Below are 15,669 nucleotides of genomic sequence, written 5' to 3' on the forward strand. Positions count from 1 at the left end.
AAAACTCAAGGTCAAAGGTTTGAGCCTTCCATTTATTGTCCGCTCTATATCTCTTAAACCCCTTGAAGGAATTTTATAAAACTTGGGTCAAATGATCACCTCATCAAGACGATGTGCAGAACCCATGAGTCAGTCATGCCGGCTCAAGGGCAAGGTCAGAACTTAGGGTCAAAGGTTTGAACCTTCCATTTTGTGTCCGCTCTATATCTCCTAAACCCCTTGAAGGATTTTCATCAAACTTAGGTCAAACGATCACTTCATCAAGGCGATGTGCAGAACTTATGAGTCAGCCATGTCAGCTCAAGGTCAAGGTCACAACTGAAGGTCAAAGGTTTGAGCCTTCCATTTCGTGTCCACGCTATATCTCCTAAACCCCTTGAAGGAATTTTATAAAACCTGGGTCAAATGATTACCTCATCAAGACGATGTGCAGAAATTATGAGTCAACCATGCCAGCTCAAGGTCAAGGTCACAACTAAGGGTCGAAGGTTTGAGCCTTCCATTTGGTGTCCACTCTGTATCTCCTTAACCCCTTGAAGGATTTTCATCAAACTTTGGTCAAATGATCACCTCATCAAGAACTCATGAGACAGTCATGTCAACTAAAGGTCAAGGTCACAACTGAAGGTCAAAGGTTTCAGCTCTGTATCTCCTAAACCCCTTGAAGGATTTTCATGAAACTTTGGTCAAATGATCACCTCATCAAGACGTTGTGCAGAATTCATGAGTCAGCCGTGTCAGTTCAAGGTCAAGGTCACAGCTAAAATCAAAGGTTTTACCCTTTCACTATCCATAGCAGTGGCGGGGGATTTAGCTGTCTTTCAGACTGCCTTGTTATTGTTTTGTTTTAAACAGACTGAGCGCTGAGCGGGCATGTTTCGAGGGGGGGGGGGGGGGGGGGGGTCTGGGTCGAAACTTTGCGACCGCTCTTTCATATTTTATACTCCAGTTTATTCATTTCTACAACTTACTGTAACTCCAGGTATCATGATACATATCACCCGTTTTTGTTTAAAGCTAAATCATGTGATTTATCATTTGAGCAACATTTTATGATATTTTTTTCAGTTTTCTTGTATTTCAGGAACAAAGACCTATTACACAGAGTTATACCTCTTCTGGAAATGTTTACTTTGACACTTTTTATGAAATTTTGTAATTGCCTCCCTTTAATATGAAAAAATGTAAAAAGTGGACTTTTTTTTTAGCTTTAGATATAATTTATAGTTTTATATTCAAATTTGAATACCTCAACAACCTGAAACAAATGGTAAGTATGAAAACAGCGCATAGCTTCGAAGTTCATCTATTTTCGATCTGTCTTGGTTGCGCAACCGAGATAGGCAAAAGGAGTATAATAATAATTTCATAAACTTACATTTCTAGTTAATTTTCGCAAAATGTGTACTTATCAATGCAAATCTTTGACAAACTTAATATAAGAGTGTTTATATTTATATGTTCCCTAAGGCAAGATATTTCTATTAAATTAATACTTAATGTGCTAAAACGCTATCTTGGTCGGGCAAACAAATTTTATAAATACTTCCAGTGCACGTTATAGACCCCTTCGTCGTACTACACAACATAGTGTCACATCTTTAGGTGTGAAATAACGACGTTCCATTAACTAGCCTGTCAAGTTCTGTTGAAAGTATCCTGCAAACTGCTATATCGTGTCTGTCCGGTACACAAAATGACACATCGCCGTGACTGCCGAACGTATTACTTCTTTGATTGGGTGTGATTCAAATATCTTGTTATTTTAGGTCTTTGCTTATGTTAAGTGCAATACTTCATCAAACATACGTATCATCAATATTAAATACTTTGCTTCTACTTTTGTAATAATGAAATAAAATACTCATAAATTTGCCTTGATTAAGATGACGGTATCACCATTCATTCGTAATTATATTAGCCTTCCGTCCGTAAGTTTCCGGTGGTTTCCGTACAATCAGAATCGGCTATTTCCGTGGTTTGGTCCGGGCCGGGCCGGGCCGGGTTTTATTAATAACCTGTCCAGAGAGCAGCGGTCAAGTATGCCCGTAACATTTTTTATGATTTTACGAGCAGAGTAACACAAATAATAAAAACCTTTGCTGGAAAACTTTAGAACAATGAAGAGTTAACAACTTCATTTTATTCCTATGTTAAATGCATCAACAACTTATTTGTCCTTAATGTTGTTCTGCACGTTTGATAAACCGGAAGTGATGGCGTAACGTTATTTATCCGGAAAACGTAGAATAAAGCCTGGATTCGGCGTACGAAAATGAAAATCATTTTATGAATTAATGGCAACCTTTGAGTAAATTTATTACAATGGCACTGCTACTATCTTTCTTAAGTTAAAATATGATGTCAAAACATCTGATATGTTAAATAATTCAAATATAATGTTTTAAAATTAGCTTGAATTGTCCGTTTCACTTTAATCATGGTCAGATATCTCAAAAATAAGCACAAGGACTAGCTCATGACTGTTTTCTTTTTAACTATGGTATTTTTTTCTTTATAGATTAATACTGTTTCTCCCAGTCAAAATTGATTGTTCGGGAGTACTGGAACGAGAACTACTTTCCGGTTTAACTGTTACTGTAGGCCGAGGCTATATAAACGGCTGCCGTGCGAATAATATATTGTGGTCCCTACTTCGTTATTCACACGGCAGCCGTGTCCCCTAGAAACTATTCGCACTGCAGCAATTGTAAGGGGCCACTGGAGAGACCTATGGAAAGGATTTTTCTGCTGAAAGTACGGATTTTGCAATTTATTTTTAGATAAATTTTCGTTCTTTGATGTATTTTAAGGCCCGGAATTTTGAAGAAAATATCATATAATCCCTCCTGCACAATATAAGATTTGAGTTGCATTATCTATTCATTTATTTATTTTTATTTATCACCATATCTATTCAACTTATTTGCACTGCAGAAATATTTTCCGGAATGTGTATAAAAATACACATAAATTTACGTAATATACACTTTATTTAAAGTACACAACTTTCACAAAATTAATTTAGACTACCTTTTGATGGCGATAAAGAAAAACTTATATTTAAATTAATTTAGTGGAAACAACAGGTTAAACAACAATCATAACAAGATTCTCGACAGCCAAACGACAATTTATCTTAAAATAGATTTCGAAATCCGTAGAGTCTCTACTTTTCCGCCATTCTCCGTATACAACCGATGATTCTCGAGTACTATTTACGGTACGGCGATATCCGGTCCCTAAGAAATTATTCGCACGGCTGCCGTGTCCCTAAGAAATTATTCGCACGGCTGCCGTGTAAATAGTCACTTCGATAAAGTAGTACAGTTCTCATACCAGTCTAAAATGGATGACTGACACTTCCCACTTCGGAGAAAAACACTTATATATATCCTGATTTGCTTGCATTTTTAGATGATGAATATCGTTTTCCAACATGGATTGATTCATTAAGCATTCAGCTATGTCAAGATTAAGGTATTGCAATCAGTTTTAGCCGTTGTCTGTTGTTTATAACCAGAACAATTGGCTACCTGTTGGCTGAGAAAGAATCGGTTTCGCTTTGTTTAGGTAACAAATGTCCGATCTTAACAGTGATCTGAAATATAGACAGTACGTAAGAGAAACTGATCTCTCTTCACCAAAAAGTCAGCTGGATTCTGGGGAGCAGTTAAAGTCACAGACACTTGGGGTCTGGAACCCCCAACCCCTCCAGCCCAAACTATACTCAACATCACTAATCTCGCGTCATCACTAATTTCGCGGTATTTGAGTTGCGCCACTAACGTGGTGTTTGCCGGGGAAGTTCGTGACCTATTTTACTCATGCTGGTGAAAAAATGTTCCTACCTGCAGTTACATTGCTAAATATCTGTCAATATTTATTAAAATCGTATTTTTCACACATCTATTGCAAAAATCCATGAATTAAGCAAATATTTGCAATGTTTATAATTCGTCTACCAGCTGATCGGCATTTGTCCTCATTAATTATGCAAATTAAGTCCCGCCTATAGGTTAGAGGACACAAAATTTCAAGTAACACCCCCAGCTACACAGAAATGAATGAAATATCGGTATCAGGCGAAACATCAAAACGACAACTCGACGGATTTTAAGGGGGAGGAAGGGATGGGGGCCCCTGACCATCTCCTCAGTATACACCCATGATACTGAGCAGTGAATTTTAACATGTTAGATAACTATCAAATAGAAAATTATTAAGTAATAGTAAGAATTAGGCTCCGCTGCATTATGACCACGCCCGCAACCTTTTGATTTACTTGCAATATATCTGGTGTGTCCGCTGCCCAGAGGAGAATATTTTCGATAGTGCCAATGTAAACAGATAATATAAAACGTTTAAATTGGCGTTTTAATGACATTTGAGTGTTCCTGTTAGTTAGACTTAGATAGTTTTTCAATGTTTGAATTATATTTAGTGTTTTTAAACCTACGATAGTTTGATTGACACAATTGTTGACCTATACCGCGACATTAGTGATGTGACGTCACATGATAACAAAGGCTGACTATTGTTGTTCGAAGTACATATGGATGTTTCTTGAATGATATCTTATTCATTTTCACACAGTTATTGATGCATATGACATGAAATATTGTGGTAAAGACAAGAAATACATTGTTGTTTGTTTCTTCTTTAATGTCATTACGTCGAATGTCAAGTAACGCGACTTTACAGATGAACGGTATACTACACACAGGGGCCACCTGTATATATTTGAGTCGGCTAAACGCTGAAAGCGTTGACGAGTTCTTGCTATCGCCCGATTTCTCATTCTTATTAACCCTTTACCACACAGAGCAGAAGCCAAAGTAACCTCCTTTACATAACACTGATAAGTGATAATCAATAATCGGTATATGGCTGATAAGCGTGACTGTCTTATCTGGACAGAGGTGTTGGCATTATTTTGTGATTACACACACCTATGTTAAAAATACCATTATTTTAATATTTTCTGTAAGTTTGACATTATTTTTGTCAATATAAAGTTTATAGGAATTTAAATTCTCTTTCCGATGATAAAAAATTCATTGTAGTTTCTCTTTGAGTTTCGAAGATATAAAGTGTTAAAGTAAGGGAAATATATTTTTTAGGCGTAAAATTCTGTTTTGGATTACTTTCACATTGAAATTCATATACAGTTTCATTTTGATGTTTGAAAGTTTGATTTATAGTTAATAGACTCATCTTCCGAATTGGAATCGGCAAGTATTTATATAAAAAACAACAACCATCAAACTGAATAACACTACATAAATAACGGATCGTAAAATTTCTGAAAGTGCAAAAAGATCGCTGACATCGAGACTCGACCGACAACAGTATTCTTGTGCTAAAATTTAAAATATTTTTAGATAATATTATGTAATATTTTGCTGATCAAACGTCGGTACATCACGGGTGACTTCCGCTGCAATTAACTCTTGGGGTGTCTTAAAATATTTGGAAGTCGGGGTCCTTCTGTTTTGATTAACACTTCACGTTATGTAAGGCCATAAATTCCAAGCCATTGTATACACAAATTGTTGTTTAGGGGAAATCCGCATGTATAACGCGTGACCTTCATGACCTAACACATTTAAAAATACTTAGATGTTAAATGGTTGTTATTTTTAGAACGAGGAAAGTCCTGAGAACCGGCCAGTTGCAAGTAGTTTTCACAGTAATTTTCCATGACGTAGGGTCGTGCACATGTAGGAAAAAACCCCGGTGTCTATTTTTGCAAAGTACTCGATAAATTTAAATAGTAACCACATGATATTTTACGCAAATATTGATGACGAAATCCCAACATCCGGAATTCTTTTCTTTAGGAAAAGAATGAAAATAAAGCGATTGATTATGAGATACGGGGATAGACATTTCTGTTCAAATGGCCGATTCTCGATAATATACGTTTCTATCGGGTAATCGATAGACACGGGTCAATACGTTTCTGTTTGGTAATCGATAGATACGGTGATATATTTGCTATTCTGTGACAAAAGGGCATAAAATTAGTTTAAAAATCGTCCCATGCTTACTATTTATGCAACTTTTCCATAGAATTTTGGTGTTCTTTATTACAATACAAATTTTTCTTCAGGATGATGTTCATGATAATACTTTATCTTCACTACTGTCAACAGAATACGCGAGGAATTCAGCAATTGTCAAAAAATTCGCTCCATTTACAAAACCTTTCGACTACGTCAGCTATGGCTGCCGGCTTCATATGGTAAATATTTTTCGCGCAGTGAAAACTGGAACCAGCTGGTTCCCACATTCATTACGCGATGTTTATTTATCGTACGAAGCCGGAAGCCACAGCTGACGTAGTCGAAAGATTTTGTAAATGGAGCGAATTTTTTGACAATTGCAGAATTCCTCGCATATTCTGTTGACAGCAGCAAAGATAAAGTATTATCATGAACATCATCCTGAAGAAAAATATGTATTGTAATAAAGAACACCAAAATTCTATGGGAAAGTTGCATAAATAGTAAACATGGGACGATTTTTCAAGGTGGGTGTGCGAGATATTTCTGGCGAACATTTATATCTTGTGTATTTTTAAGCTAGTGAGAGATTTAATATATTTTCAAATTAGTTCAAATGTGTTTAATATTGCATGTGTGATTATAGTCTGTGTCTGGATATACAATGATAATGATAAAAATATATACAGGTGCGTAGTAGTTTGGGCTGGAGGGGTTGGGGGTTCCAGACCCCAAGTGTCTGTGCACGTGCCATCAAAAACTAGGTCATTAGGTCAAATAATAGAAAAACCTTGTGACCTCTCTAGAGGCGATATTTATCATGGGATCTGTATGAAAGCTGGTCTGAATCTTCATCTTGATGATATCTAGGTCAAGTTCGAAACTGCGGTCAAAAACTAAGTCAGTAGGTCAAAAAATAGAAAAAAACCTTGTGACCTCCCTAGAGGCCATATTTTTCAATGGATCTTCATTAAAATTGGTCATAATGTTCACCTTTTGATATCTAGGTCAAATTCGAAACTGGGTCACGTGCGGTCAAAAACTAGGTCAGTAGGTCTAAAAATAGAAAAACCTTGTGACCTCTCTAGAGTCCATATTTTCAATGGATCTTCATTAAATTGGTCAGAATGTTCACTTTGATGATATCTAGTTCAAGTTCGAAACTGGGTCACGTGTCGTCAAAAACTAGGCCAGTAGGTCAAATAATAGAAAAACCTTGTGACCTCTCTAGACTCTAGAGGCGATATTTTTCATGGGATCTGTATGAAAGTTGGTCTGAATATTCATCTAGGTCAGTAGGTCTACGTCATCCGTGTCTCCATGCATAAACTTTTGCTTGTGACCACTTTAGTTTAAGATCCAGCCTTGAAATTTGGATGACATGTACAGTTTTGCACACCAATCTTTAAACTGTCTTTCATTGACCATAAATATGACCTACTGTTCTACTTTCTAATATTTTAGCATCAGTTTGCCATTTGAAACGTGGTTCAATATACTCAGGTGAGCGATTCAGGGCCATCATGACCCTCTTGTTTTAAGATACAGCCTTGAAATTTGGATTACATGTACAGTTTTGCACACCAGTCTTAAAACTGACTTTCAGTGACCATGAATTTGACCTACTGACCTGCTTTCTAATATTTTAGCGTCAGTTTGCCATTAGAAACATGTGGCTCATATTACTCAGGTGAGGGATTCAGGGTCATCATGACCCTCTTGTTTTAGTCTCTGTTTAGTGAAAATTAAGGCTTGAAAATTGAAAGGCTTCACTTTTAAGCACAAGCTGAAGTATGTGTATACATGTCAAATTGTGATTTAGTTCCTTAAAGTAAGGAAAAAGAAACAAAGTTCACAGCACTTCAACTGCAAATCCATAATTATCTCAGTCCTTTTAAATATGTAATACACAAATTGTACAGATCTTGTAGAATTAGGTCAAATTACATCACATACATCACAACATTTAGCTGTCAAACAGGCCATCCTTTCATCCTACATCAAAGGCCAAACGCCGATCGGCACCTTTCCTTTGAACTTCAGCCGCCATGTGCCTGTGTTCATTTCAAGATGTTAATGCAAATTGTCACCAAATGTGTCGGATAATACTGGGATTTAAAAGTTAAATTATGTTTGAAAATTCATAATTTTAACATGTCCAAAACATTGCGGAATGATACTACTTTCACTTGGGTAATGATTACATTTTACTCGGACTTTATCATAGACTCCCTGTGTAAAATCTCAAACTTTAAACTAAAATAAAGGTATTAAATCCATATAATATTTCAATGAATTTCAAAATTTTGTTGTTTGTAGCATCATCTGGGACATGTGCAGTGAAAAATCTTAATTTGATTTCTAAATTAGTGTATATTTATTTCTAAAGTCACTATATGTTCATTGTCAGTATACTTCGTTATACCCAAGTGGAAACTGGCAGGTACTCAAAAATGCAGCTCTCTGATTGGTCAGTTAGGACCCCTGATGTACGGTGATGTCATGATAAAGTTATGAATACAGGAAAATTAAGATTTACAAAAAAAACAAATCTCTGTAAGTGGCTTTATTACAGTGTTCGAAAAAGGTCTCAGTTCATATCAGTGTGAATAGTTATCACTCAAGTTGCCGATTATTCCGTTGCATGATCCAAAATTTAGATGTCTGTTTTCATTTATAAACTTTTAAACAGAAAATCAGAATAAATTAGTCATGTTGACTGACTCATTGGTTAGGTCCGTAGAGTCATGTCAGACGACATTGTTTATCAGATATACATAGGTCATCGTAAAAGATCTAGGGTCATGCGAGAAAGGCTAAGTCAAGAAGGTCAGAGCGACTTTCTCACTCGGATCGTAACTTATGACTTCCGAAACATACACAAATTCAGCAGTCTGTTGTCGCGTTTACTAAATGCTGAATGATCTGCTGTATATCAAAATATGGAAAGGAAAACGTTTGCTGAAATTTCATTTTGCATCAGAAAGGATTAAAACAGTTAAAAAAAAATTTTGCCCCCTGGACTGCCTAAAAAATTTTGGGTCGGGACTATTTTGATGGGTCGGTCGGAGCACTACAAATGAATATTTTTTTAATTATGGCCTTACCGCTCCCCCGGTGGCATACACCCGCACACCATCATGATTGTAATAATTTGAGAGGAATAATCCTTTTGACCTTGCTGGGGATTGAACCCTGGACCTATGACTGTCAGACACTCCACCACGTCTCTAAAGAGGTAGCTCAACAGCTTGACTATTATTTCCTTGTACAATCACGGTTCATACAAAATTTTGCTTCAAATAACATCTCTTTAACCACTTGACCAATTTTGATCAAACATCACAGAAATGTTCCTTGAATAGTCCCCTTTCAGAATTGCTTAAAAAATTGAATTCCATGCAGAACCCTGGTTTAATATTTTTGCCAGGACAAGGATTCGAACCTTGGTTTCAGTCCAAAGAAGGGATTATGTCTTGACCACTAGACCATCCTGGTGCAATATGGTGTATGTAACAACAAAATACCACTAAGAATTGCATATATTGGTGATGTGTTTTCAATGTGCATATATTACATATGTGTGACCACTTATGTCTTTAACCACTTGCGTCTGGGGGGAAAAAAAGAAGAAAAAAAGGCCTACCTACCTACCCTATTATTTTAGCTCACCTGTCACGTAGTGATAGGGTGAGCTTCTGTCGTCCGTCCACAATTTCCTTGTGAACACGATAGAGACCACATTTTCTATTTGATTTTAATCAAACTTGCACTTAACTTGTATGGGCGTAATATCTCGGATCCTTTCGAAAACTGGCCAGATCCCATCATGGGACCCAGAGTTATGGCCCCTTAAAGGGCCAAAATTTTGATTTTTTTTGCTTGTGAACACGATAAGACAACATTTTGCAATCAACTTTAATCAGACTTGCACACAACTTGTATTGGCATAATATCTTGGTTCCTTTCGAAAACTGGCCAGATCCAATCATGGGTTCCAGAGTTATGGTCCCTTAAAAGTCCAAAATTTGCTATTTTGACTTTTCTTGCCATATAGAGACTTCATTTATGGTTTGATTTGACACAAACTTGCAAAATAACTTCAACAACAATAAATCTTGGATTCCGTGATGAATCTATCGGATCCAATCATAGGTTCTAGAGTTATTTTATATCTGATTACCTCCCCTAAATTAAAATAGGTATATCTCCGTAACTAATGAAGATACTGATCTGAAATTTCATTTATGCCATCAGATGGACTTAGACAATCAGTGAAGATACATATTGACTGAATTTATGACAAATTACCTCCCTTTATTTTTTATGTAAATGAATATACCTCGCAGCTTCTAATGAGATTGGTTTGAAACATTATTTATGTCTTCCATGGTAAGAAATTTCTACTTTTACTTACTTTTCTAATATATTTGTTGTAAAGGCTTGTACTCTGTATCTTCTACATGCATATACCAATGCATGATTACCTCCCCTGATTGTAATAAAAAAGGATTTATCTCAGTAAGTATTTATAGGACTCATTTGAAATTTCATTATTGTCATTAGTTGGACTGAGACAATCAGGGTAGATAACTATGGACTGATTTTATATCAGATTACCTCCCTTTGTTTCAAATTAAAATGGGTGTATCTCGGTAACCAATGAAGATACTGATTTGAAATGTCATTTATGTCATCAGATGGACTCGAACAATCAGGGTAGATAACTTTTGACTGAATTTATGACAAATTACCTCCCTTTATTTTATGTAAATGAATATACCTCAGCAGCATCTAATGAGATTGGTTTTAAATGTTATTTAAGTCTTCCAGGGTAAGGAATAGTCATGCTAGTACAAAAATGCAGCATTTGAGCCTAGGACCCTCAAACTTGGTATGGAGATTGGCCCTGACTAGTATGTGACCCATCGGTTAAAAGGGACTGTTACAAGAAAATATTTATCCTGATGATATTTAATGTGTATGCCTATGTGATCTATGTCAAAACTTGATCTTATCATTAAGAGCAATGGTACTCAGGTGAGCGATATAGGGCCATCATGGCCCTCTTGATTACCAATGGTACCTGAACCACACATATTTTTTTTCAGCCTTAAGAAGCTTAGGCCGATAATTGGTGTCTTCCCCTAGAAAAAAATTCCCCAAATGAAAAAAAAAATCCAAAAAAAATGAATTTCCCCTCAACAATTTAATCTCCTTTTTTTTGCGTTAAAAATATTTAATGCTGTAATAATTCCACTGTATGGTTTACGTTTTATTTGTTCTAAACTGTCTAATATCTGGAGGATGTGGACGATGCATCTGTGTGCCCATACAATCTGTCAATGGACCCGCTCCCCTTTTTTATACAGATTTATATCGGCGAGTGTCTGGAGTTAGCACCATATTTTATGACGCACATCTAGGTCTAGAATTACTGTTTCACGGTATAAACAACTTCATTGAATTTGGCAAGCCATTCAATACTTGTTTTATTACATGGAAACAGAAATTAAATTTTCATAAGTTTTGACGACATTTATTGACATAATTTATTTTCAGAGAAAATCCGGAGAAGTTGTTTGAAGTGTTTCTAGAAGTTGGCAAGCCCACTGAAGAAAAAAATGGTAAATATACTGGTATTATGGATGTTTTCTTGTTTTTGCCTCTGAGTATCGTGTCACATTTTTGTGTAATTATGTCTCCCCTAGGAGACATATTGTTTTTGCCCTGTCCGTCCATCTGTCCCTACGTCACACTTCATTTCCGAGCAATAACTGGAGAACCATTTGACCTAGAACCTTCAAACTTTATAGGGTTGTAGGGCTGCTGGAGTAGACGACCCCTATTGTTTTTGGGGTCACTCCGTCAAAGGTCAAGGTCACAGGGGCCTGAACATTGAAAACCATTTCCTATCAATAACTAGAGAACCACTTGAACCAGAATGTTGAAACTTCATAGGATGATTGGTCATGAAGAGTAGATGACCCCTATTGATCTTGGGGTCACTCCTTCAAAGGTCAAGGTCACAGGGGCCTGAACATTGAAAACCATTTCCGATCAATAACCAGAGAACCACTTGACCCAGAATGTTGAAACTTCATAGGATGATTGATCATGAAGAGTAGATGTCCCCTATTGATTTTGGGGTCACTCCTTCAAAGGTCAAGGTCACAGGGGCCTGAACATTGAAAACCATTTCTGGTCAGTAACTTGAGAACTACTTGACCCAGAATGTTGAAACTTAATAGGATGATTGGTCATGCAGAGTAGATGACCCCTAACGATATTGGGGTCACTCTGTGAAAGGTCAAGGTCACAGGGGCCTGAACATTGAAAACCATTTCCGGTCAGTAACTTGAGAACCACTTGACCCAGAATGATGAAACTTAATAGGATGATTGGTCATGCAGAGTAGATGACCCCTAATGATTTTAGGGTCACTCTGTTAAAGGTCAAGGCCACAGGGGCCTGAACAGGGAAAACCATTTCCAATCAATAACTTGAGAACCTCTCGACCCAGAATGTTGAAACTTCATAGGATGATTGTTCGTGCAGAGTAAATGACCCCTATTGTTTTTGGGGTCAGTCTATTAAAGGTCAAGGTGACAGTGGCCTGTTCATGTAAAATCATTTTTTGGAAATAACTTGAGAACCACTTGACCTACAATGTTGAAACTTAATAGGATGATTGGACATGCAGAGTAGATGACCCCTATTTATTTTGAGGTCATCTGATCAAAGGTCAAGGTCACAAGAGCCTGAACAGTGACTTGAGAACCACTAGGCCAAGAGTGTTGAAATTTAGCGGGATGACTGGACATGCCAAGTAGATGATCCCTATTGCAGCCAACCATCAGTGTCTCTTTGACTTTCGCTCCTGACCCCTATTGACTTCTTGCCTATAGGACTTTGCATTGGGGGAGACATGAACTTTTTTACAAAAGCATTTTCTAGTTTATTTCTAGCAATCTTTAATTTACTCTGTCTTTTTTACACAGTCACTGGATTAGACTGTGAGGTAGACTGTACCTTTTTATGCCTCCGAAGATAGGCATATTAAAATCGTACTATCCGTCATTTTCAATTAGACTGTTGACAGTCTAGACAGGCTTTCAAGTAGTCCTACTTTTTCCTACTTTTTAGGTCTGTTCCTACTTTTTTCGAAAAAACTCCTACTATTCCTACTTTTTTATCTAAAGAAGAGAAAGTATAAAATTAACAAATGTTGTTAGTCTATTTGTATAATGAATTTTGTTACATAAATTAAGGACTGATGGTGTACTGGTGAGCTCTAGAGACGAGACCTTTGATATGCTGCTGGTGACCCCCCACACACACACACACACACACCACCACCACCCTCCCCACAGTTTTCTAAAAAATTTAGACCGAAAAGTGCACCAGAGGCCTCCATTTCATACCTATATTTCAAAATTTTCCAGGGGGAGAACACACTAACCTCCCTAAAATTAGGAAAGTACCCCTCCCAGTACCTCAAAATTGAGACCAAAAAATGCACCAGAGTCCATCATTTCCTACTTGTATTTCAAAATTTTCCAGCGGGACAGCCCCCTGACCCCCCTAAAATGACTGGGATACCCCCTCCCATACCTCAAAATTCAGACTCAAAAATGCACCAGGGGCCACCATTTTATACCTGTATTTCACAATTTTCCAGAGAAGGAAGAGCCCCCCTGACCCCCCTAAAATGTCTGGGATACCTCCAATACCTCAAAATTTAGACCAAAAAAAATGCACCAGAGCGCCACCATTTCACACCTGTATTTCAATATTTTCCTTGGGGACAGCCCCCTGACCCCAACCCCTACCCCTAAAAGGAGGGGAGAACCCCTCCAGTACTTCAGAACTTAAGACATTATATCAAAAACATTCAGGGGGAGACCCTTCTCATCCTTACCCCAACTTGGACAGGGGCCCCCTACCATAATTACCCCCTCTTGGCGCTATGCACTTCGCCGGTGATGCTTTTGTTCTAAAACTGGCGAGTTTGTTCCTACTACATAATCATGTATTTATCATCAGATTCCTACTTTTTTCCTACTTTTCTCCTACTTTTTTATATCAGAGGCTCCTACTTTTCTCCTACTTTTTCATCAAAGGTCACTTGAAAGCCTGTCTAGAGGTCACAGTTTTGGCCCAATCTTAATGAAATTGGTTAGAATGTGGCCCTTGAATAAATCTATGATTTTGATACTGGAACATGTAGGGTCAAAAACTAGGTCACTAGGTCAGTTAATAGGAAAACTTTTTGAACAACTTAAAGGCCAAAATGACATATTTTCTAACTACTGTAATCATCATAAATCTTTGTTAAAACGTTTGTCTCTATAAAATCTAGTTCAAGTTTGAAACTGAGTAACCTAAGGTTATACACTAGGTAACTAGGTCAGATCACAGAAACACCTTGTCAAACTGCAGAGGCCACATTTTTTACTTTATCTTCATAAGCTTTGTCAGAATTTTTGTCTCCTCTAGGAAATCTAGGTCAGGTTTGAAACTGGGTAATCTGGGTAAAGAAACTAGGTCTCTCTCTGGGGGCAGCATTTTCTTCTTGAGTATCATAAATCTTTATCAGAATGTTTGTCTCTACGAAATCTAGGTAAGATTCAAAATAGGGATACCTTAGGTCAGAAGTAGGTCACTAGGTTTCACAAGTTTTCTAAGGGGCTAGTTTAACTTTATGGAAAACTTTGAAAACCTTCTTCTCTGAAACCGCATGTCTGATTTTGCAATAATTTGACAGCAATGTTCCTTTCTCTCAAGTGACTTTGATTTGTCTGAAAACTTGACCGCCTACGGCCAGACTAGTTTTCTCTATATGACCATAATTATGGAAAATAATGAAAAACTTCTCCTCAGAAATGTCTGGCCCAATTTTGAAATAATGTCACAGAAATGTTCCTTGGGTGGCCCTCTATCAAAATTGTTCAGTCTACCTTTGAAACTCAGGTGAACGATCTCAGGCCATTGTGGTTCTCTTGTTTTATGTAATGTATGAAATTTTTCAAAAAAGTATAGTCTTTAGATTTCCACAACCTTTTCTTTCCTTTACCAATTGTATGTAGTTTTTCGTTTAATTTCAGAACCATTCATTTTGCAAAAATACCCACTGGATTACAATGAAGCGGTAAGATCTTCTTTTCACTTATCTGAATTTTTCTTCACGGGTTATTGACACATTAAAACAAACTATTTTGTTCATTAACGAAAATGATGGTAATTAAAACAGATGTCACTGTTTGGAGCTCAGGCACAGGAGTGGAAAGTTTGTGTCATTTGATGCTGGTGTCAGTACTTTATTTAATTAACAAAAAAGTTAAACAGCAAGATCTGTCTTCAAACAACATCTATGTCTTGAAAGAAAATGCATTGGAGTAAAGGTGTTCAGTTTGATATCATCAGTAAGGGAAAGTAATTCAGTCAAGACTTTAATGCAGATCTATGTGATATTTTTAGCTCACCTGTCACAAAGTGACAAGGTGAGCTTTTGTGATCGCGCGGTGTCCGTAGTCCGTGCGTGCATGCGTGCGTCCGTCCGTAAACTTTAGCTTGTGACCACTCTAGAGGTCACATTTTTCATGGGATCTTTATGAAAGTTGGTCAGAATGTTCATCTTGATGATATTTAGGTCAAGTTC

At 37.0% G+C, this 15,669-nt stretch overlaps 1 protein-coding gene across 2 annotated transcripts in view; it reads left to right on the plus strand.

Annotated features, from left to right (window-relative positions):
- Positions 1-3,338: 3,338 nt before the first annotated feature.
- Positions 3,339-15,669, plus strand: part of LOC123550831 (DENN domain-containing protein 1B-like) — a 36,571-nt gene continuing 24,240 nt past the window's right edge. For both annotated transcript variants that reach the window (XM_053524966.1, XM_053524967.1), the window contains exons 1-3: positions 3,339-3,480; positions 11,571-11,635; positions 15,116-15,159. In XM_053524966.1, the coding sequence (XP_053380941.1) occupies positions 3,467-3,480; positions 11,571-11,635; positions 15,116-15,159 (123 nt within the window). In that variant the 5' untranslated portion in view covers positions 3,339-3,466. The remainder of the gene's footprint in view (positions 3,481-11,570; positions 11,636-15,115; positions 15,160-15,669) is intronic.

This window comes from Mercenaria mercenaria, chromosome 15, assembly GCF_021730395.1.
Source record: "Mercenaria mercenaria strain notata chromosome 15, MADL_Memer_1, whole genome shotgun sequence".
NCBI lineage: Eukaryota > Metazoa > Mollusca > Bivalvia > Venerida > Veneridae > Mercenaria > Mercenaria mercenaria.